The sequence below is a fragment of the Muscardinus avellanarius genome (genome assembly GCF_963383645.1).
Source record: "Muscardinus avellanarius genome assembly, chromosome: 13".
Taxonomy (NCBI): Eukaryota; Metazoa; Chordata; class Mammalia; order Rodentia; family Gliridae; genus Muscardinus; species Muscardinus avellanarius.
The window spans coordinates 68,421,457-68,445,342 of NC_137799.1; the positions used below are offsets into that span (position 1 = coordinate 68,421,457).

Genomic DNA, 23,886 nt, shown 5'->3' on the forward strand with positions numbered 1-23,886 from the left:
TTCTGGGGATGGAACCCAGGGGCACTCTACCTCTGAGCTACACCCTCAGTCCTATTTTTTATTCTTTATTTTGAAACAGGGTCTCATTGAGTTGCAGAGGGCCTCACTAAGTAGTAGCTGAGGCTGTCCATGAACCTGCAATCCTGTCTCAGCCTCCCAAATGCTGAGATTACAAGTGTATACCGCAGCGCCTGGCTCCTTTTCTTGATTTTCAAATTGTTTCAAGATAGGCCGGGCGTGGTGGCGCACGCTTGTAATCCCCGCGCTTGGGAGGCGGAGACAGGAGGATCGCGCAGGTTCGAAGCCAGCCGTGCTGGCGTAAGAGACCCTGTTTCAAAAATATAAAATAGGTCTGGGCGTGTAGCCCGGAGGAAGAAGGGCTTCCAGGAACCCCAGTACCACCAAAAAAAAAACAAAAAAAACAAAAAACCAAAAAAAAAAAAACCAAATTGTTTCAAGATGAACAATTTTTGTATTTGTTTTCTTTCACAAGATGTCTAACATTTTCTGTTTGAAGGAGGAAGGATATAAATAAAATTTCCTATTTATTTATTTATTTATTTAGTGGTACTGGGGGTGGAACCCAGAGGCTTTCTACCTCTGGGCTATACTCCCAGACTTTTTTATATTTTATTTGGAAACAGGGTCTCACTAAGTTGCCGAAAGCCTCACTAAGTAGCTGAGGCTGGCTTCGAACCTGTGCGATCCTCCTGTCTCAGCCTCCCAAGTGCAGGGATTACAAGCATGAGCCACCACGCCCGCCTTCCCTTTTATTTTAAATTAAAATAAAAGGGCGCAGAAATTTTTATTCTCATGGCCACATAGTTACATCTACTTTCAAGTAGTCTTTGGCTACCAATAAAATAAGTGAGAACATTATGCTAAGTGAGATTAGTCAGTCACAAAAAATAAGAAATTGGATAGTCTCCCTAAATATGCAGAAGTTAGGGAGAAAAGAGGTCGTAGGAGAAACTCTAGACAAAGGAGGAGAAACTATAGATGAGCAAATAAGGCAACCTAACTGAGGGGGATGGGAGAGGGAAGAGGGAAATTCTCTAATGTACACAATGTACATTCACAGACATATCAAAGTCAATCACTAAGCCAAAAATGGGAAGGAGGGAGGGGGAAGGGAATGGGTGGGAATTGAAGAAGGGCTAAATGAGTGATGTGTGCATGTATGTCTCTACCATCTTGTACTCCATTAAGATGTATGAGTACAATGCATCAATAAGAAAAATAAATAAGTGAGTGTAGAATCAACCAGAAACTTAATCAGCTAGTGATAGAAGGGTGTGCCCTTTTCCTCGGGAGTATAAAAGGAGAGGTTTGGCTGACCTGCTCCAGCAGCTCAGGGGGAAGCTACCAAGTTTGAAACTTCCCTTTAATAACAACCTGCCAGGAGCAAGACGATTTTTACCAAGAAGGCAGTTCTGCGGTGGTCTGGGTCACACATTTATGGAGTTTCTGAAGGGTGGTGGAGATTGCTTGCAGGAGCAACTCTGCTAATAACCTATGTGGAGATTACTATGCAGATAAGTGAACTGTAGAAGTTCAGTACAACTCCACCAAGAAGCCCACAAAAGAGTGGTCAACCTGAACATAGAAGGGTTGAATTGAAATCCACACAGCATTTTATGCGAGTTCTGAGCTGGATGGGGTAAACCTCAGCGCACCTTCTTCCTATTGCCTTGGACTGGACTGAAGAATTGCTGCTTCTTGTTGGGAAGTTCATTTCATTTCCCATTACTCTCAACTTAATACTCAAAGCATTGAGAATTTCGAGTTATGTTGAAGTAGACTTCAGTTACTTTGCATTATTTCTGTATTTAATTTTTAAAATTCTTTTATACTCTATTAGAGTGTTTAACTAAATCAACATGGCTGGAATGAACCACCCTGCTCCTGTTTAAGTCTTATACAAGACCATGAGATTCTGTATTACATACAATCCAACCAGTGCGACCTTAAACAAACTTACAGAGAAAATTAAGAAGTAAGGAGTTACTACAATATTAAGACTATGTGAAGCAACTTATGATAGACACCACTCTGGTGGAGAAAAAGGCATCCATGTTCTCAGTTGGCCTTTTAATGATGACGCACCACCATTCAACCAGATGGCTGATGACTGGCCAAGTGTTGTGAAGATGAGGTTTCCTGAAGAAGTTGGTGGTTGTATTGTCCACTGTGTTGCAGGCTTTGGGAGAGATCTGGTACTTGTTTTCCTAGCATTAATTGAAGGTGGAATGAGATTGGAAGATGCAGTACAGTTCATAAGATAAAAGCAGAGTAGTTTTAACAACAAGCAACTTATATATTTGCAGCTGTGCCTCAAAGACTCCAATGGTCATAGAAACAACTGTTGGTTCAATAAAACTGGGGTGCCTGATGATTACTGCCTTGGAAGTGGAACTTGGGGACTTAATTTGTAATACATAATTAGCCAACATGTTGGCTTGTGAATAAGTCTAATGAAGCTTCCACAGAAGTATCAGAAAGCAGTTTTACCAGGTCACAAGCTTGGCAGGATTTCAGCATCTATATTTGGGTTATGATCAACCACTTTGGACATTTAGCAAAAGATTTCTGCTGTTCAGCATTTAAAATATGCTTATCTTTTTTTTTTTCCCCCCCTGTGGTACTGGGGATGGAACCCAGGGGCATTCTACCTCCAAGCTACACCCCCAGCCCTATTTTTTTTTTTTAGTCTTTTTTAAGTTTGAAACAGGGTCTCACTGAGTTGCAAAGAGCCTTCCTAAGTAGCTGAGGTTGTCTACAAACTGCGATCCTTCTGTCTCTGCCTCCCGAATGCTGGGATTACAAGCATGCGCCATCACACCCTTTAAGCTAAAATGTGCTTATCATTTATACCAACTGATTATTCCTAAATCATGTGGTATTGAGTTATACCTTTAAATCTGTTTCCATCCCAGAATCTTTAAATATAAGAAATTTAGAAAGCTTAGGTGCCAAGTTACCCAGCACAATACTTGTATATTTTTAGTATTATACAGAACCAAAATTTCAGGAACTAAGAACACTCTTGACCTTATGTGACTATTTCTTCAGTTGTATCAAACACGGCAGGGCCACTATGGTTATCTGCCTGCTGCCTTTATGTTTACATCTCCCACAGTCACACCAATATACATCAGGTTTGCTTAACCGTTGGGTTTTTGTTTCTTTTTCTAATTTTACCAAGTCTTAAGCCAGGCGTGGTGGCGCATGCTTGTAATCTCAGCATTTGGTAGGAGGAGACCAGAGGATGGAGGTTTGTGGACAGCCTCAGCTACTTGGCGAGGCCATTTGCAACTCATTGAGACCCTATTTCAAAAGGTAAAAACACTAAAAAATGGGGCTGGTGGTGTAGCTCGGAGATACAATGCCCCTGGGTTCCATCCCTGTACCTAAAAAAAAAAAAAAAAAAATTATTTTGCCAAGTCTTATGATGATTATTTAATGCTCTTCTATAAGTCTTATTTTGTGCTGTGGTGAAATATTTCCATTTTGAAAATCTACATTATTATAGAAGCTCACATCTTTAATGTTTTCAGAGAAAAAATGCTTCACAGTTAATTTAATGTTTGCACTCTGAGGTACAACCTAACAGGGAGGACTTAAAAAGAATGGGAGGTGGTTATTAAATATTTTTAGTAAAATGTTGTCTTCGTCCCATGCAGAACATGTAGAATATGCTATATAATTTAGTAAATATTTTAAAAGGTAGAGGTGCTTTGTTATTATGGCTAAAACAATTCTTAATAAAAATTCCTGAAATTCTTGTAATTTTTCCATATTTATCAGCTGTTTACCAACTTTTGTTTGAAGTATGAATATTTTTCCTTTTCTTCCCAGCCTCTCTCACAATAAAATGAAATAGGTTTCTGCTAATGATTTGAACAGACATGTAATATTTTATGTCTTTTCTGCTATGTAACTTAATGTCTGTATACTTGAAAATGTTTTATTATGTAACTGATAAAATGGTGGTGTGTATTAATGTTAGTTCGACCATATATTTGTACTGTTTGGGAATGTGTGGTTATAGGTTTGTGGGACAAATGATGTGTCAGTGTTCACCAGCTTGTAAAACTTAACTGTGAGAGCTTAAACATCTAAATAATTAAATGCGTTTACCATGAAAACAAAACAGATGAGTGTTGCCTAGACTTGAGAGGACTGTCTGGAATGGCAAGGACAGCTTTATTACAGGTAGAAGGCATACATTCCTACTTACTAGAAATCCTTGCCCTCTCTCAAAGAAGAAGAAGATGAAGTCAAATGATTCTTTCTAATGGACTTCTATAAACTGAGAAGCAACTAGGCATACTTCAGCAAGATGTCACTGAAAGTTTCAGACTTCACCTTACCATGTCTCCAAGATGAGAATCACCTTTTAAGTCAAATGATCACCATAGAAAATGATTGTGCATTTTCAATATGCATGAGTTGTCCTGTAAGGGTCTGCAAAGCCTAAAGTAGGGTAGCAGGAAATAGAAGAGGCTGTCACAACGCAACACCAAGGGAAAGACAGTAAACCTGTATGGCTGTCAGGATGTACAGGTAGCTTTTATATTCTCTCCGGATTCTGCGAACGCTCCATCCACCTTTTTTTTTTTTTAAGTGATGGAAGGATTAGCTCTTCACACAAAATTGTAGATATTTGGCATACAGGAAAAATCTGCAAGAAAGCTATCATCGTTATGATGACAGAACAAGTCACTGCTCACTCTAAGCACACTGTTCTGTTGTTTGCGTGTTGGGAAGTTAATAGTTCATGAGAAGGCACTCTGGCCTCTGTAGCAGCCACCCCAGGATGTTGGTAAGGGCCCATTAGCCCATTGCGGGGACAAGATTGTGCAATTACCAAGTGATGGGCATACTGCAAGTCACACCCTAGAATAACCCTGACGGAAGTGTTTATTTTCTTTGGGAAAAGTAGAATTTGGTGTGTTGAAAAGACCTTCTTTTCTTGATAGATTGTTATAAATTTCAACTATCCAAAGAATAACAATATCAATTACAAAATACCCCACAGGGACTGAAGGCCACAATTCATAAATAAATGATCCCATTTTTAGTGTAGGTCTCCTTAAAAAAGAAGCAAATAACTCAAATATGTAAGTTTGCTAAGTATATGAGTATGAAATGTGTTTCATTTTAGAACTCAGTCCATTATTTTGGTAAGCAATTGTGCATGATATTGAGATTGGCATTGATAATTTCACACATGTACATGTGGAAACATCATGTATGTACTTGTGTACAATATTAATGGAAAAATAACACTAGGTTAAAAAGAAACAAGAAAATCACTTTAACAGAATCCTAGTAACCTGCTTACGCACGTGTAATTATGACTTCAAATAAGATGTCTTTTCAGATATACTGGCCTTCTTTGGTAGGTGTCCAAGTTCAGCAGCTTCTAGACCCTAAAGAGCTGGCAGCAGCAGAGCCACAGGATGGCTATGGAGCTATCCTTTGTATGTGTTTGGTTCCCTCTCAGGACTTTCTTCCAGCAGTGTAACAAATTAAATCTATGTGGCTAATTGTTTCCAGCATATGTTAATATGTCTTAATTTGTCTTAATGATTCGGCCATGGACTGGTGCCTCTGCTTGTATTTCAGGACTCCGCTGGCAATAAAAAGCTTCATAATAATGAGATCCTTGGAGGAATTTAGTACACAAACACATCCCCAGCAGCCAGCCAGCTCCTTTCGCCTGGAGCACAGCATCTGTCTTGCAGTCCCTATCAGAAAGTGACCATCCATTTTCCTCTCATCTACCTTACTCCTGTGCTTTCCCTGGATGTCTCAGACATTTATTCAAATCAATAGCCACACTTTTCTACACTCTTAAACAGTTTACCTCTGCCACTCTAGTGTCAGTGATGGGGGAGAACAGCACCCCAAATCTAGACTCATAACGCATTGTTGGGGGTAAGTGTGGTGATCACTGCAGAGGGAGGAAGAGATAAGGGAAAATCATCTTAATCTTTGACACCCTCTAATAGCATTATGGCGGGCTTAATGGCTCTGAATGTCTGTCTGAATGGTCCAAACACCCCACCTGAGTGAGAAGATGGTGATGATAATTGTAATGATGGCAAAAATGATAAGATGAAGTCATTATATTAAGCAGTGACTGCAAGTGAATCAGTCAGCTCTCATTCTCATTACAACCATAGGAGCTAACCATTACTGTCTCTATTTTACAAAGGCCAAGCAACATAAAGCTGGGGGTGAGGTGGGAGTGGTGGCACTGGAATCTAGTCCAGGTTTGATCCCAAAGGCTGTATTTATTTTTTCTCTTTCTTTCTTTCTTCCCCTTCCCCATCTTCTTCTTCTTCTGTACTGGAGATTGAACCCAGGGGCATTCTACCTCTGAACCACACCCCCAGCCCTATTTTATATTTTATTTTTAAACAAGATATTGCTAAATTGTTGAGGCTGGCTTTGAACCTGTGACCCTCCTGTTTCAGCCTCCCAAGTACTAGGCTTATAAGCATGAACCACACCTGGCCCAAAGGCTGTCCTCTCCTCTCCTCCCTTCTTTTCCCCTTCCTTCCTTCTTTCCTTCCTTCCTTTTTCTTTTTCATTTTTTCCCCTCTTTCTCTTTTCTTCCTCAGTATTTCCCCTTCAGTCTCAGCCCCCCTCTCTCTCCTTCCTGTTTGTGGTACTGGGGACTGAACCCAGCATTCTACCTCTGAGCTACACTTCCAGCCCTAATTTTTTTTTATTTGAAGCTGGGTCTCACTAAGTTGCAGAGGGCCTCAATAAATTACTGAGGCTGGCTGTAAACCTGTGATCCTCCTGTATCTGCCTTTGATGTACTAGGTATGTGCCACCACACCCGAGGCCATAGTCTTAACCACTATGCCTCAGTGACTTCATCTAGCTGCTGCAAAATTCGAGAACAGCGCTGTCCTGTAAAAAGTCCTGTGATGTGGAAATGTTCTATATTTGTATTGTCCATTGAAGTAGCCACAGACTACATATGGTTAGGGAGAACTAGAGTGGTGACTACGGTGACCAAGAAATTGAACTTAATTTTTATTTAATTAAAATTAATCTTGATTTAAATAACCACCTGTGGCTAACAGCTATCATACTGGTGGACACCTCTCTAGACCGTACCAGTGTTTCACGTTCAGCACAAGAAAGCTCCAGCCTAAATCCATCATGAAATTCAGCAGGGTCTCTTTTCTTTCCCTTGCACAGAAGGTAGAGGAGAGAAGGATAGTCTCCTGGTACACAGGTCCATGCTGCTCTGTGGCTAGCTCTTCTCTGGGTCTCTGGTGCCTTAAAGAAAGTGCTATGTGGATGTTTTCAGTCCATGCACGCATAGGGCATCCTCCCCTCACCCACTAAGCCCATATCAAGGCTTCCTTGTGTGTCAGAAATGTAGAACTTAGCACTCGATCTCCTTAGAAACCACTTACCCGCAGTGAGAACCCTGGCCCCACGGCCGCGGTCCACATGAGAACCTGCTCAGCCTCTTCGCGTCTCTCAGTGGGCTTTTCCTCACTATTGTGTTCTTCCCCCAGAGCCTGTCAGACACCTTTTTCCTAATTGCCACCTCCATGAAATGTTAATGCCACAAACTGTTTATGTATTAATGAATTCAAGTGCTTCTTACATAATGAGACCAAGATTCCTTCTCCTCCCCACCCCCAGCTGAAATCAGCTTTTGCAGCCTCGGGGGTGATACTGCCACTGTGGAGAACTCGTGATCAGGCTTAATGCATGTTTACTGTGATTATGGTACAGGAATCCAGGCCTGAGACTCTGAAGGCGGCTCCTCTTCAGCCCTTCCTGGGCGCAGGAAGGACAGCAGGACCCCGTGCATGAAACCTCGCCATGCCTTACGGGTTTTAGTCTCAACATCCACCTGGAATGGATTTCTATTTATTTATTTATTTATTTATTTATTTATTTATTTATTTATCTATTCATTCATTTATTTATTGTACTGGAGATGGAATTCAGGGGCCTTCTACCTCTGGGCTATACTCCCAGACCTAGCTTATATTTTATTTGGAGACAGGGTCTCACTAAGTAGCTGAGGCTGGCTTCAAACCTGTACAATCCTCCTGTCTCAGCCTCCCGAGTACTGAGATTACAAGTGTGTGCTATCATGCCTGGCCTGGGTGGATTTCATATTTCTTTTTGTATCACTTTTTTCTAACAATTCATTTTTATTATAGTTTATAAAGGTTAGAGACTTGTTGTAGATTAGACTTTTTTTGGTGCTAAAGTGATTGAACCTAGAGGTGTCCTACCTCCAAGTGTGACCTAGTCCTATTAAAACAAACAAACAAACAAACCCCAAACAGGGTCCTGCTGAGTTGCCAATGGTCTTGGTAAATTGCTGAGGCTGATTTTGAACCTGTGATCTGTTAAGTTGGGTCCTGCACTCATGTGACTTTGTGTCACATGACCTCTGCAGGGCAAGGGAGGGGCTGAAACCCCCGCGAGAATTGGGCGTTCCTACGAGTAAAACCCCCATCTCGCGAGATGCATGCCTTTAAAAGGAGAGCCCGCGTCCTCTAGCTTCGGACAGGCGCGCGGGCCCCACGGTGCCTCGCCCTGATCCCCGGGAGAGCCGTGCCATTAAAACTTTACATGCCACGTGTACCGGACCTCTCTCGTGTTTTTCACACTCCGCCGTATGCACATTATTTTTATTTTACTCGCATTTAATTTTTTATTTTACTTATCATGATCCTCCTGTCTCAGCCTCCTAAATACTGAGATTACAGGCATGAACCACCATACCTGGCTAGATTAGAACTTTTAAAAGCTGGATTTTCCCCATCTAGTTTAAAAACTGGATGCTTTGTGGGGTCCTGGTGTAGACAGCAGGAGCTGTGGGCTTTCTGAGGAGCCTAAGGTGTCCCTAGAAGGTGACCTCAGAGACTTGGTGGAGCAGGTGGTGCCTGAACTGGACAGAAAAAGAGGCACTGGATTCCAGGGAGGCCAGCTCATCCTTTAAAAGCAGCGACAGTGTAGGACTAAGCTATGGCCTAGAAACACGGATAAGACCCTTGGCTGTCCTTGGAAGGCAGGGGCACCTGCCAGCTCTTTCTTTTAGGAAAAGCATTTGCTTTCTTTACCTCAGGAGGAGGCTCTGAGGAGCTGAGATGTTGGCTCCTGGCCAAAGCAGTAATGTGAACTTTTAATAAAAACACTACAAAGGAAGCAGTGCCTGGGCTAAACAATAGCATGCTTTAAAAATAAACATCTGAGGGCAAAAGCCTCCTCAGAGGGCCTTCTGATGAGACTGCCGCCCACTGGAAAACTAAGTTTTTGTGATGATCTCTCTCCACCTTGCAGTTAAAGTATCAAATTAACTCTGTTATTGGGAGGACTTTTTTTATTTGGTGGTGGTACTGGGGTTCCTGGAAGCCCTTCTACCTCCAGGCTACACTCCCGGACCTATTTAATATTTTTGAAACAGGGTCTCTTACGCCAGCGTGGCTGGCTTCGAACCTGCGCGATCCCGGCTATTGGGAGGATTTTTAGTCTGGCATTTGGTGGTGCTTTACAGCTCTCAATGGACACGGCATCCAAGAAACTCAGTGTCGCACACCAGTTAAAACTCGGTATGCAGCTGGGCATGGTGGTGCACACTTGTAATCCCAGTATTTGGGGTGTGGAGACAGGAGGATTGCAGGTTCGATGATAGCCTCAGCAAGGAGCAAGACACTCATCAACCTAGTCAGACCCTGTTCCAAAGTAAATATTAAATAGAGCTGGGGGTGTAGGTTGGCTGTAGAATGCCCCTGCATTCAATCCTCAGCACCACAAAAAAACAAGCAACAATCAAACCCTGCTACGCGATCACTCCCATCTGTCACCAGCAGAGTCCTGCTGCACCGAGAGAAACAACCATGGCCTTTTTTGGAAAGCCTGGGTTCAGATCTCAGCTTTCTCTTCCTAGACTCGGTTTCCTCATCTATACAGTAGGGATTTTAAATGTTTATCCCCCCCTTAAGGGTAATGACGAGGAGCAAAGTGAGCAACCTCATCCTGCAAGCTGTGGTGAGGATTAAAACTACCACCTAAACCAGGCGTGTGGCGCACGCGTGTAATCCCAGCATTCGGAGGCTGAGACCTGGAGGATCACGGTTCGTGGACAGCCTCAGCTACTTAGTGAGGCCCCTGCAACCCAGTGAGACCCAGTTTCAAAATAAAGAATAAAAAATAGGGCAGGAGGTGTAGCTCGGAGGTAGAATGCCCCTGGGTTCCATCCCCAGACCCGCAAAACAACAATAACAACAACAACAACAACAAAACTACCATCTAGCTGGGCGTGGTGGTGCACACTTGTAATCCCAGTACTTGGGAGGCGGAGACAAGAGCATTGTGCAGGTTCGAAGCCAGCTGCATGCTTAAGAGACCCTGTTTCCAAATAAAAAATATAAAATGGGTCTGGGAGTGTAGCCTGGAGGTAGAAGGGCTTCCAGGAATCCCAGTACCACCAAAAAAACTACCATCTACGAAAGACCTAGGAAGAGCCTCCACTATTGGGGATGATCGATACCACGATACCACGTGTCACTGAGCAAACGAGGCACTCGACACTCATTTCCTCCCTCCCTCCCTCCCTTGTTCCTTCATTTCATTTTTTTTTTTTTTTTTCAGTACTGGGGATGGAACCCAGGGGCATTCATCTCACTGAGTTTCAAAGAGCTTCACTAAGTAGCTGAGGCTGTCCTTGAATCATGATTCCCCTGTCTCAGCCTCCCAAATGCTGGGATTACAAGCTTGCAAGCTTGGGCCACCACGCCCAGCTTGCAAAGAGATCTTTTAAAAAACGTATTATCAAGTCACTTTATACTCTAGTCTCAATGGTAATCCTCCAGCGGCACCAGAGATAAAAGAGAAAATCATTCCTCTGGCAAATGGGACACCTACCTGCCTCTCCAGCTCAAATGCCTGCCACCTGCCTGTCTCATCGCCGCCGCAGCCCTATTCTGTCAAAGATTGTATCTGCTCCTGCCCGCCGCAAAGCTTCCGCAGAGGCTCCTGCTTCTGCCGGGGCTGCTCTTCCCCACTCTTCATTTGTCTTTTAAGTCTGTGCCTCAGTTTTTCTGAGCACCAAGGCCCTGCTTTTCTTGCTTGGTGTCTTATGCATGTGCTTTACTGTGTGTGTGTGTTACTGGGGATTGAACCCAGGGTCACTGTCACTCTACCTCTGAGCTAAATCCCTTCACCTATTTTATTTTTTTTGAAACAGAGTCTCACTAAGTTGTGGAGGACCTCACTAAATTGTGGATGCTGGCCAAGTACCTGCAATCTCCTGTCTCAGCCTCCAAAATACTGGGATTACAAGTGTGAGCCGCCACGCCCTGGTCACAGTGTTTTTGTTTTTTTTAATCAATGAGGTCATTATTTAACATCTGTTTTTCTCACTTAGACTGGAAGCTCTAGGAAGGCAGGAGACCTTGTCTACCAATGTATACCCTGTGTCCAGCACATGGGATGTGAACAGACCTAATATTGAATAATTTGGTTTTGTATAGTTGCCTGCCCCAAGTTCTGGCCTCTGAGAGGGAGAATGTTCCAGAATGAAATTAATCTGTCCCCGGTGTTGTTGCCCTTATGATCTGTGTGATCTGGGGAAGGTGGTTTAATCTCTCTCCAACCTCTTGTTTCCTTATCTTTAAGATGGAGCCAAGGCCTCACCACCATCATAGGGTTGCTATGTGGAATCAACAAACAAGTTCACAATTTTTAAATGATGAAATGTTTCTTTTCTTCCCCAGGGAAAGCCAGGCTGTATATCATCTTACTTTGTTAGTCCAGAGCACAGGGCAATCTCAGCAGCCTGGACTAATTCCCTTGGTTTGTTAGCAGAGAAGAGATAAGGCCTAGGGGTGTACGCAAAATATATATTTTTGTGCTCGCCTCGCCTACGGCATCTCTGTTTCCTAGGGACACTAATACAAATAACTCCCTTAAAATAGGTTATAGCATCACCTTAGACTCTTCTGAGAAGTTAACAAAATAAGCCAGTCCTCAGGCAGAATCAACCAAAGGTCACTTTACAGCCTGTCAGCTAGTTCACATTGGATGTTCAAAACATGACAAGAAGCAGTGGCTGGTCTCTTGGTTCTTCAGCAGACTGAGAGCCGTTTTAACATTTTCAATGCCACAGAGTGTTGATATTTGTAGCTAGAAACTACTGTTTGGAAGACCCTTCTAAGCTTTTTAGGAGGTTTACTCTTCAATGGAAGCACTAGAAACACCCCAGAGGACATGAGGACTTCACCGCTCTCTTCTGAGGTTTACATGAACACTCTGACATCAGCAGCTAATTCCTGGCTCAGTGAGATGCTCTGATTTTCTGCCACGATCTAGTTGTGGCTGATGTTATTATTAATACTTTGCTTCTTTGCTTTTTCCGTTTCCTAAAGCTTCTAGGTAGAAGCTTTTTTTTTTTTTTTTTTTTTGGTGGTGCTAGTGATTGAACTCGAGGGCTTCTACCTCCAAGCTACACCCCTAGTCCAATTTTTTATTTTTTATTTTGAAACAGGTTCTCACTAAGTTGCAGAGGGCTGCACTAAGTAACTGAGGTTGGCCATGAACCTGGATCCTCTTGTCTCAGCCTCTCAAGTACTGGGATTAAAAGGGTGCGCCACCACACCGGGCTAGGTAGAAGCTTCTTACATGCTGGTGAACTCTGAAAACTGAAAAGAGCAAGTCTTTTCATATAGCTTTCATTTTCCTGAAACAAGGTGTTTGGTGCTTTTACATGTCTGTGGCTAAATTCTATACTGACACATGTACCTCCTGGCACCAATTCAAGGACTTTATAGAAACTTCTGAGACTAGGCAAAAAAGAATAAATAAAAACATGGATCACTTCAGATGCACAGAGTTGAACACAAGTAATGTACCCACAGCTTCACAGCTGGCCAATGGCAGAATCAGAATTCACACCCAGACAGTGTGGCCCTTAGGTCTGTGCTCCTACCCGCTAGACTCATCTGCAATCTAGGATAGATACTTCCCCACCTGAAGCTTGTTCAGGGTGGCCCTTTGTAGAAAATGGTGCAGGCGGGCGATCTCTGTGCTTAGACACTCAAGTCCAGACCCTTTACAAGGCACATAAAGTCACTAACACCACATGCCCACTCTTCACCCTGTCCCTCCCACCGTGTCCCAGTATTTTAGTTGAAGTCTCACTGTTCTCCCCAAATGCTGTACCTTCTACCATTTTTTTTTTTTTTTTTCTGGAAGATACCCTCTCCTTTCCCTTCCTGTTGATTCCTATCCTTCCTTCAAAACCCCACCTCTTGCCCCCCCCACTTCCCTCACTCTCACAAAGCACTTACCACAAAACATGTAATAAACTCTCTTTCTTGCTAAGATAGGACTTAACTTTTAGCTCATGTTCCTACCACAGAACTTGGCTCACCAAAGATGTAATGAAGGAAGGAAGGTAGGAAGGAAGGGAGGAAGGAAGGAAGAAGGCAGGCAGGCAGGCAGGCAGGCAGGCAGGCAGGCTCCTAAGTTCATGTATTCAACACATTGGAGAGTCACTCAAGCCTTCATGGTTTCTTTCTCCTTCTTAAGAAATCAAATTGGGTTATCTTGCTGTCAAACAGAGCTACGAACCAGCTTAGTGCCAGTTTAAGCAACAGGAAGGCTAATTCATGGTTGATTCTTTGGGCTTCTGTGTCTCAGAAGGAGACTGAGGCAGGACATCTTTATCTCTTGTCACTTTTCATGTTGTTACTGTGCAAATGGCACATTTGCTATGGGAACTCTAGTCCTTTTATACTATCTGCTCCTGTCTTTGGAGAAAAAGCATTATAGAAATCAAATGAATGTAATAAGCCCCCTGGCTTTGATAACTGTGTTCTAACTCAAAATAATTTTTTTGCTGATCTTAGAGAAATGTTTAATACTTATGAAAAAAATTGCTTCGATTACCTTATTTTCCTGGCTCCTAAACAAAGCTGGGCAAAGCGAAAAGAAGTACTTAAAACGCAGGAAGGGCTCGCTGGCTGGTTCCAGATGTTGCAAATGAAGCAAGAAGTTCACTCTCAGACTCGCTGGTCTTAGGCTACAACCTTGCCTTCCCCGACATGAAGCTTTAAATTATTGTTATTATGATTATTTTTGTGGTTTTGGGGATCGAACCCAGGGGTATTCTACCACTGAGCTTCAAACTCAAGCCCTTTTTTATTTTTATTTATTTATTTTTTTAAAGGAGAGTCCAATTTTATTTCAGTATTTATTCACATACCAAATTGTAGGAGAGTTTAAGTAGTAATATAATTAGTAGCTGTCTAACAACTTTTCACATGAGGTAGTTCAACTTTTACCTTTGTACAGTAAAAATAAACAATAACAAGTTATTCTTTTTATAAATTTCTTACTCATAAAAGTGTTAAACTCTTAGTAAGCTGCCATCAATATTGTAGTAAAATAACTTAAATGCTTTTTAGTCTTTCCTATTACATTGCAATCTTGTTTATTCTTATGTAATCTAACATTATGACACAATTATAAATACTTGATGAAGAGAAGGAATTAGATGTAAAATAAGAAAGTAATATTTTGTATTTATATAGCTATGAGAAATTATTGTGTGAATAATGCAAATGAAATTACTTATGAAATAAGGCTATGGCGAATTCAAATCTTGAAACAGTAAGACAATATAGTATACTTTCCATACTAGATGTATATTAGGCTACTTAGATCCTGTTAAAACATAGCTATCTCCTCTTTGTGTTATTCTCACTTTCTGAAGTAATCATAGTTCACCTATGAATATTCACCATTTCTAATGTTCTTATTCAAGTTTATTGTACATACAATAAGTGCCTGACAAAATTTGTTGACCTTTTTTAAGATAGCTCTCTAAATATTTCTTTAAATCTCCTATAGTGCTTATATTGTATGCTGTATGAATTGTCAAAGCATATCTGAATTTGATTTTATATTATAAAAGTAAGATAATTACTAATATAGTAATTATTTACAAATTTTATGTTTGCATAGGTACAAAATGAAGATTATATGAATTCAAAAGTACAACAGAGTGTACAGTGGAGAAGAGATTTCTGTCTTTCTTTTCTCCCCTGATCACTCCTTTCCAGAGATTTCTATTATCACCAATTTCTTATATACTCTTAGAGATATTCCACAAAATTCACATAAATGTGTATTTTGTCTTTATTAATTAAAATGAGAGATTTTGCTTTTCTCATTTTCTTTTTCTTTTTTTTCCTCTTTTAACAATTTTTTATTGAACACACATAGTATACATTTAAACTATATTTGGTGCCCTCTCCCCCCCCCCGCCCCCGTTTTCCCTTCCCCCCTCCCACCAATGGTTGTCCAGGTTAACCATGTCTTATTCATAATATTACACATGTTCAGGTGTAGACCCTCATTAATCAAGATCGGCCTTCCTCCTCTCCTATCTTTCCATTCAAACTTAGCTAGTATTTCCCCTCTAATATCTGGAGTCCCACTGGTATCCTTTGTGTTTCCTAGTTTGGGCATATTAGAGGAAACATATGTATCTTCTCCTTCTGTGCCTGACTGATCTCACTTAACATAAAGCCCTTTTTTTATTTTGAGACAGGATTTCTCTAAGTTTCCCAGGCTGGTCTCAAACTTAAGATCCTCATTCCTCAGCCCCCCAAATACTGGAATTACAGGTGTGGGCCACTGTGCCTGACAAATCTTAAATTTATAAGCCACCTTGAAATGGCACTTTTCATAAAAACCAAAGTATATAACATACCACCACAGCTGCAATAAAAGCATGCATACTTTCCCCATAGCTGAAGTTGACGTCAGCGCTCTCAGCCATCTCTATTTATGAGCAGTGGCTTGTGATTAATAGCAAGTTGCACAAGTGACACACACACTTTCAGGTCTTGCATTTTGCCAACAGGACTCCTATACCTGGCCACCAGAAGACCTCAGCCAAGATCAGGTGGGTGGCAGGACGTCGCCCTCTAATAGGTAGTTTTCTGTTAGTTTTTATGCTGTTGGGCTTAATAAATAAAAACTGACCCCTTGTCAGGGAGGCGCTTGGCATGATTCTTTCCACTGGTGGATGTGGGATCATTTCCAGGTACACAGCTGCCTATGAGTATGTGAATACTTAACCTTGAATAATGCCTTCCCCAGCTCAAACAGTTCAAGTGTGCCATCTCCTGCAACGCCTGAATTTAAAAATAAGGGTCCTCAAACTCTTGGGTTCTGAACTTTATTCTGCTCCATCCTCTCTTTGCTTTAGCCTTTGTCTAGGACATTTATGCTCATTGCTTGGTGGTGGTGTTGATTTTGCCACGTGGTTTCCATTTCAACTACACTGTTTCTTGAGAGTCAGGATCTAGTCTTGTCTATCATCTGTAGCAGGGGCCAGCTACTGGCTGGCCTAGTGTTTTGGTAAATAAATGTTTTATTGGTACACAACCAGTGCCAATCATTTACATATGGTCTGCGGCTGTGCTCCCATGACAACCAGAGTTAGGTAGCTGGACAGAAATTTAATGGACCACAAAGTCTATGACATCCACTATCTGGCTTGTCACAGAGAAACTCTGCTGGCCCCTGTTAGAAAGTAACCACTTGACAGATGTATTCTACACCTGTCTAATATTAAATACTATTTAGATCCAAGCTTTTATTAGGGATATATATATATATATATATATATATATATATGTATTTTATATTTCCTTGGTTAAAAAGTAGTGGAAAATGTCTGTTCTTATGGTTGAGGTGACCTAAAAACTTTGTGGTCCTGATGTACAAGGTCATAGACATTTAAATGCTGAAGCAATTAAAAAAATATCTTTCAGCCAGATGTGGTGGCGCATGCTTGTAATCCCAGCATTTGGGAGGCTGAGACTGGAGGATCGCAGTTTGCAGACAGCCTCAGCTACTACTTATTGAGGCCCTCTGCAACTTAGTGACACCTGTTTCAAAATAAAGAATAAAAAATAGGGTAGGGGGTGCAGCTCGGAGGTCTTATACTCCTGGGTTCTATCCCCAGACCCACACACACAAAAAAAGCTTTCAAATAAAGTGTGGTGGCACACACCTATAATCCTAATATTTGGGAAGCTGAGACAAGAGTATTGTAGGTTTAAGGCCAGGGCTGGAGATATAGGTTAGAGGCAGAATGCCCCTGGGTTCAATCCCTAGTACCATTTTTCAAGGTGGAGCCTTAAATTTGTCTTTAGAGAGGCTCTCCACAAATGTATATCTAATTGCCAACCAGTGTTCTTGGTTCTTGTAGAGACTATAAAGTCACTGTTACATGGATTGCAAATGTTTTCTACTGATGTCTAGTGTTTAGTGGCACAACTTTCCCAGGAAGTAGAATCCATCCTAGGATCCACACATAGTGGCCTGGGAGAGAAGCAGGGGGAAAGGAGAGAATTTTCTTGGTTTGGTATAAACTCACAGTGCACTGATCTGTTGACTGGGGCTACCATGAGTTGCCATGAGCCCTCCTGTTTGAGTGGGGCACTTGCGGGAAATCCAGAGCTGAGATGTCACAGCAAGGGTTAGGAGGAGGAAACATGCACAGGGACCAGCATGGACTTGACCCACACACATTCCGAGTTCTACAGGCTGGGTGGGTATGCAGAAACCCAGCAGGTACTGGGGTACCAATTCGACCTAAGTCCCCTGATGGGGCCCACAGGGCAGGATCATGCCCTTGTGTCTGCAATGAAGACTTCTCTGAAGTGGGTATTCCACAATGGCAAGCATCACAGATTGGGCAACGCAGCTGTGTTGGGACAGGAAGGCCTGTATAGTAGTGAAACTATTCCTTCTTAGAACCTAGTGCCAGGTGCTGGGGTCTAGGATGTGATGGTGCTTGTAGCATCCTCATGTGAATACACTCCAGCTTCATAAAGGCAGGCTGGCATCTAAGCAGAGGTGTGGCCCTTCTTTTAAGGAACTCTGGGTATCCTCGAACACACCCTTCGGGGCAGCTGGATGTCACCATTGGTGCATTTGATTTTGGGTCATCCCCAGACCGTTAGCAAAGTGCCATCCCAAGTAGCAGTCTGGCTCACCCATACGATAGAGAATTAAGATCTTGCTCCTATCTTAGGGTGAAGCAGCAAAGTGGGGATTTGATCAGAAAGAGAGGGACAGTGGCAGCCACAGAAGATGCCAGGGGGCACAGCTCTGCCCAGTGGTGCCCTTCTGGCTTGGACCAAAGCAAAGAATCTGGAGAGGAAGAGCTCACTGCTTGAGTGAGGATAGGAGCATCCAGGAAGGATGCTCAGGGGAGTCTGAGATGGGACTGAAGGGTATGTTTGGTTTCCCTTTTGATTATCAGGGTATCTGGCCATCAGAATTATGATACAAAAAAAAAGAAAAGGCATTCTGAATTTAAACTCAAGGGCAAGAAAAATCTGGACCAGTAATTTTCCAGAGCCACAACTCTCAGACATGTCCATATGTCATGGTGGTTTGATATAAATGCAGGTCAGGAACCTAACTATTAAAAGGGTCCGAGTGAGCCAGGCGTGGTAGCATACACTTGTAATCCCAGTACTTGGGAGGCTGAGATAGGAGGATCGCAGGTTCACAGCCAGCCTCAGCTATTTAATGAGGCCCTCTGCAACTTAGTGAGAACCTGTTTCAAAAACAAAAGAATACAAAATGGGGCTGGGGATGTAGCTCCGTGGTAGAATGATGCCCTTGGGTTCAATCCCCAGTACTGTTAAAAAAAAAAAAGAAAAGAGTCCAACCGCAGCTCTTCTTCTCTATAACAGGAAGGTTCCTTCCTCAGGGTGTAGGTCATGGAGAGGAGTCTATGTTGTTGGTGCCCACAGTCTCTGAAAATGCCCTGAAACTGCATCAGAATGTCTTCTTTTGCTATTCTAAAGCAAATTTGAGACATTATGTCATCTCATTAGCACAGAATTCCACAGGCATTTTTTTTTTAAAGGAAGGGCATTGTTCTTACATAACTCTGTGCCATTATCACCTCTAACAAATGATCGACAATCTCTTGATACCATCTTTTACCCAGTTTATATTCAAATTTCCCTGATTAACATGGTTTCTTAACTTCATCCCCTCACAAAGAGAGGGAGTCTGTCTGGTTAAAAAATAGCTAGCTATACAAAGAACACTTTTGTCACCAGAGGCTTTCAGGGCAGGTTTTTTCCCCCTACCTGTTAATTTGGCAATGGCTGTAGAGGAGCTCAGATTATTAGTCTTGGGTCTCAGTTTAAGATGAATTTATGTCTATAATTTATGTATTCCTAGGGGACTCATTCAACCCTCCACAGCTTCCTACAGGCCTTCTCATTTGGCTTAATAAATTTACCAGTTAGTCTGCTGACCTGCTGCATTTACCAAGGCTTTGCAATGTAAAACCTGTCCTTCCTGTGTATTCTCCACAGCCACCATCTGGGCGGGGAGACTGAACCCTACTGCAGGGCTTGAGCTAAGGAAGGAGCCGTGTACCAGGGTGAAGATGGCTCAGAGCTAGCAGGGTGTGGGGGCACAGAGGAGAGCCCATCCCACTTTTTCATCTTTCTTAAGCAAAAGAAAGAAGCAAATAATACAAAACAAGACAAAAAATGTTTTCACATTGAAAATGTTAAAGAAAGGACAATGGATAATGATTTCTTACTATCCAGATGGAACCATTGTTTACTCTTGGTTTTTGTTCAAATTTTAAAAATGCATTACATTTTATTGAAACCTAGGTTGCATACAACATCTGTTCAGTAATTTTCTTCACCCATCCACTTTATGCTGTATAATGAACATTTCAACATGTCATTAAATATGTATGAAGCAAGGTTTTAATAGTTGCATAGTCTCTTGGCTTTATGGGTATGTTGTACATTTTGTTTGCTTGTAATTTATCACTATTAATTTATTTTATTTTTAATACACTTTCATTGGTGAATTGTAACCTTACATCATAATGAAGTCCAGCGTGACAGAGACATACATGCATACAGCACTTGGTGAGCTTTCCCTGGATTATCACTATTATTTTAAAAAATGCTACCATGGCTGGGAATGAGAGGCTGAGACCGAAAGATCGTGGTTCAAAGACAGCCTCAGCTACTTAGCGAGGCCCTTTGCAATTCAGTGAGACCCTGTTTCAAAAGTAAAAAGACTAGCTGGGCATGGTGGCACACGCTTGGGAGGCAGAGACAGAGGGATCGCGCAGGTTTTTTTTTTTGTTGTTGTTGTTTTGTGGTACTGGGGTTCCTGGAAGCCCTTCTACCTCCGGGCTACACTCCCAGACCTATTTTTACATTTTTATTTGGAAACAGGGTCTCCTAAGCCAGCGCGCGCGGCTGGCTTCGAACCTGTGCGATCCTCCTGTCTCTGCCTCCCAAGCGCAGGGAATACAAGCGTGCGCCACCACGCCCAGCAATCACGCAGGTTTGAAGCCAGCCTCGCTGGCTTAAGAGACCATGTTTCCAAATAAAAATATAAAATAGGTCTGGGAGTGTAGCCCGGAGAAGGGTTCCATTCCCAGTACCACCAAAAATATAAAAAAAAATAAAATAAAATAAAAAGACTAAAACGTAGGGCTGGGGGTGTAGCTCAGAGGTACATGTCCCTGGGTTCTATCCCGGGTACTGCAAAAAAATAGAAAAAAAAACTGCTACCATGAAAATCCTTGTACCTAAATCTTTGAATGTATCACTGAGTACTTCTTTATGAGAAATTATGAAAAGTATAATTACTTCTAATTTTGAAGATATCAAAACAAACTGCCTTTCAAACATTTATTCAATATGGTAACTGAAAAGGTAGGAATGAGCCCATTTCCCCACATCCTGGCCAACACCAGTACTGTTCCTTTCCCCTTTAATCTGACAGCTTTAAACATGGGTGTAGCATCATGATTTTGCTCATGCCTCTAGAATCGTTGACCATCTAATAAGAACAGATGGTAGATTTGCTATTTCCTGCTTCTAAATAGCTACTGGGCTGAGGGTTTAGTGAAGGAAAAGTGAAGGAACTATCAGAAATGTGCGCTGGCTTTGAAAAGCGGCTGGGCTATGTCACTGGAATGCTGAGAGCTATCCATTATTTCCCTAGATTATCTGCAAAGCTGAGCCACACACAAAATATCTAGTATGTACATAGATCACTAGTTGTTGAACAATAGCACATATTTTCAAATAACCAACATTAAAGAACTAGTGTATTCTAAAGTTTGGCTTACTACATGATTTTTGGGGTTTGCTGCCTAATTTCTTTTAACCTTTACTTTTCTTAAAATTCAATGGTGTCACTCATTGGGTGGCTTATGAGCCTTGAACAGATGCATGTAAATATCTTTAAGTACTTTACACACACACACACACACACACACACACACACACACACACAAATACATGATTGTGAAAATTTTTCTTGGTAGAGAATTTAAAGATTTCATCTTGCCGGGCGTGGTGGCGCACCCTTGTAATCCTCGCACTTGGGAGGCAGAGACAGGAGGATCGCGCAGGTTCGAAGCCAGCCGCACTGGCTTAAGAGACCCTGTTTCCAAAAATAAAAAAAGTATAAAATAGGTCTGGGAGTGTAGCCCAGAGGTAGAAGGGCTTCCAGGAACCCCAGTGCCACCAAAAAAAAAAAAAAGATTTCATCTTGCTCTCAGAGGAGTCCAGGAAAATATTGAGACTCTTTAATATAGAGAAAATTCTAAGGATGTCTAACTGCAGTGCTTACAGAGGCCATAAATGTAAAAGAGTATTTAGTGTATTTGGCAATAGAGAATGGTGGGGACTATGGTATCCTCAAACACATTTTCTCAAACTAAATGGAATAGCTGGGTTTTTTTTTGTTCCAGACTACCATTGGCGTGTGAGAAAGGGAACCTGGGTATTTACATGAAATTTTCAAAATTTTAAATGCTTGTGATAATTTAAAGTTAAGCAAATAAACACTATATGGGACAAACCAGTATGCTGCTGCTTTGTCCCTTAGGCTGCCAGGCTTAAAAGAAGTCAGGCATTTCAAAATATAATTAAATAAAATTTTATTTTATAAATATAAAATATAAAAATTTAATAAATAAAATAATTAGGCTTCTCATAAGCCAAGAATGCCATGACCATTTAACAACAAAGGTTCCCAGGGCCTCCAGTCTAGAGCCTGTCCCTTGGGAAGTTCAACGTCAAGTATGACGACTCTTCTCACAAAGCAGCCACTGAACACATCAGCAGGTCCTGGCACCCTCTTCCTTCCCCTGACCAATGTCTAGGACTTGACGAAGGTCAGGCTTTTCAGTGGCAGTGGAGAAAAATGCTCTGGAAGAGGACACGTCAAGACCCCTCATTGCATGGCTACATAAACCTTGCTTTATGTAACATTAATGACTGATGTCATGCCACATTTGACCAGCTGCACACTTAAGTACAAGAAGTGATGGAATGCACAGAGCAGCACACCAAAACCAGATAAACGGCACTTCTTTACATTGATTCTGTAAACCAAATTAACCTCTACCTGCAGAAGGGAGCTTGCTCTTTGAAAAGACTCTGCAGTATAATGATCAATAAAAGAATAACCATTTTCAAATTCACCGATCACCAGTTGACATTTCAAGTGCATTCTAAAACATGATGCACATGCCTAACTAAATCTTCCTGGTAGCACCTGGCTGCTGGCCCCGTGGCAAATGTGCAGGGCAGGTGTGTAGCAAGTTCTGAGTCCTGGGGAGGAGAGGACGCTGCAGGCAGCTGTTGGGAGGTGAGTGGGCAGGAGAGCTGTAGCTGAGATCCTCGTGAGTGAACTACTGAAAACGTGATCAAAGCTGACAAGCGCAGCTTTCCTGAGGACACTAGCTAGCATTTTAGTGACTGAATATGCCTACCCCCTCTGTGCCCTAGATAGCGTTTTATTTGTATATGAAAATGGCATCTCCCTCACCAGACATGCTACGCTGGACAAATGATGTGCATGGTAGTGGACATCGCTGGAGGAGCGGCCCTACGAGAAAGTACCGCCACACGGAGAATAACCATCTCTCCGCCCAGAACATCGAGGTACCTGTAATCATGCTGGATATAATTAGTGGCAAAATGATGAGCTTTAGCATTCTCATTAGAATTTCTCCAGGAAAAGCAAAGTAGAATTTGTCCAGAGATGAGAGGTTGCTGTATTCTCGAACCAAGACTCCTATGGAAATGCCTAAGAAAAACAAAGAAAAAAGAACGATGTTCAGTTCTTCTGTACACATCTCAAGAGAAAAATATAAGCACACTGTCAAGTGCCAGTTTTAATGGCAAGAACAGTTTAGATCATCTCCCAAACAAGCAAAATCAAACAAACAACAAAACAAAACAAAACTACAATAACACCACATTTTAACAGGTAGTGAGTAGAAGGTATACAATATTTGGTAAAAATGTAAAACTACACTTCACATAAAGGCTTTTGTTTTCATTTCTTCCTCAGCAGTTACATTTATTATAATGGCAAAAAAATAAAAATATATTGTAGGGAAAAATACTTCATCATCTTAGTCAACCAATATAGCTACTTTATTTTCACAAAACATCTATTCTTTGTCTATCAGAAGAGATATTTTATAGTTTACATATCAGTTTGTATTCTTCTCATAAGTATTGTTTATAATACTCTTCTCTGTTTATGCAAATTTAAAACTTTTAATAGCAAAATAATATTCTGTTGGTTTGACATTTACTATATTATGGAACAACTACACTCTCTAATGCTTTGTAATCTTTTCAGTTATTCCTAGGTAATGCTCAAGTATATCTCATTAAGGGAATTTTTACAAAGTTTCTAATCCCAATTTTCTTTCCATTGATGCTCATAATCATGTGAGTATAAGGATGTCTTCATTATTAAGAAATGTTACATGTTCCC

At 41.6% G+C, this 23,886-nt stretch overlaps 1 protein-coding gene across 1 annotated transcript in view; it reads right to left on the reverse strand.

Annotated features, from left to right (window-relative positions):
- The window catches only part of SLC1A1 (solute carrier family 1 member 1), a gene marked incomplete at both ends in the record, with an annotated part of 79,511 nt that overhangs the window by 22,088 nt on the left and 33,537 nt on the right, over window positions 1–23,886 (reverse strand). Inside the window, one exon of the mRNA XM_080709526.1 lies at window positions 23,044–23,184. Within this exon, the coding sequence (XP_080565652.1) occupies window positions 23,044–23,184 (141 nt within the window). The remainder of the gene's footprint in view (window positions 1–23,043; window positions 23,185–23,886) is intronic.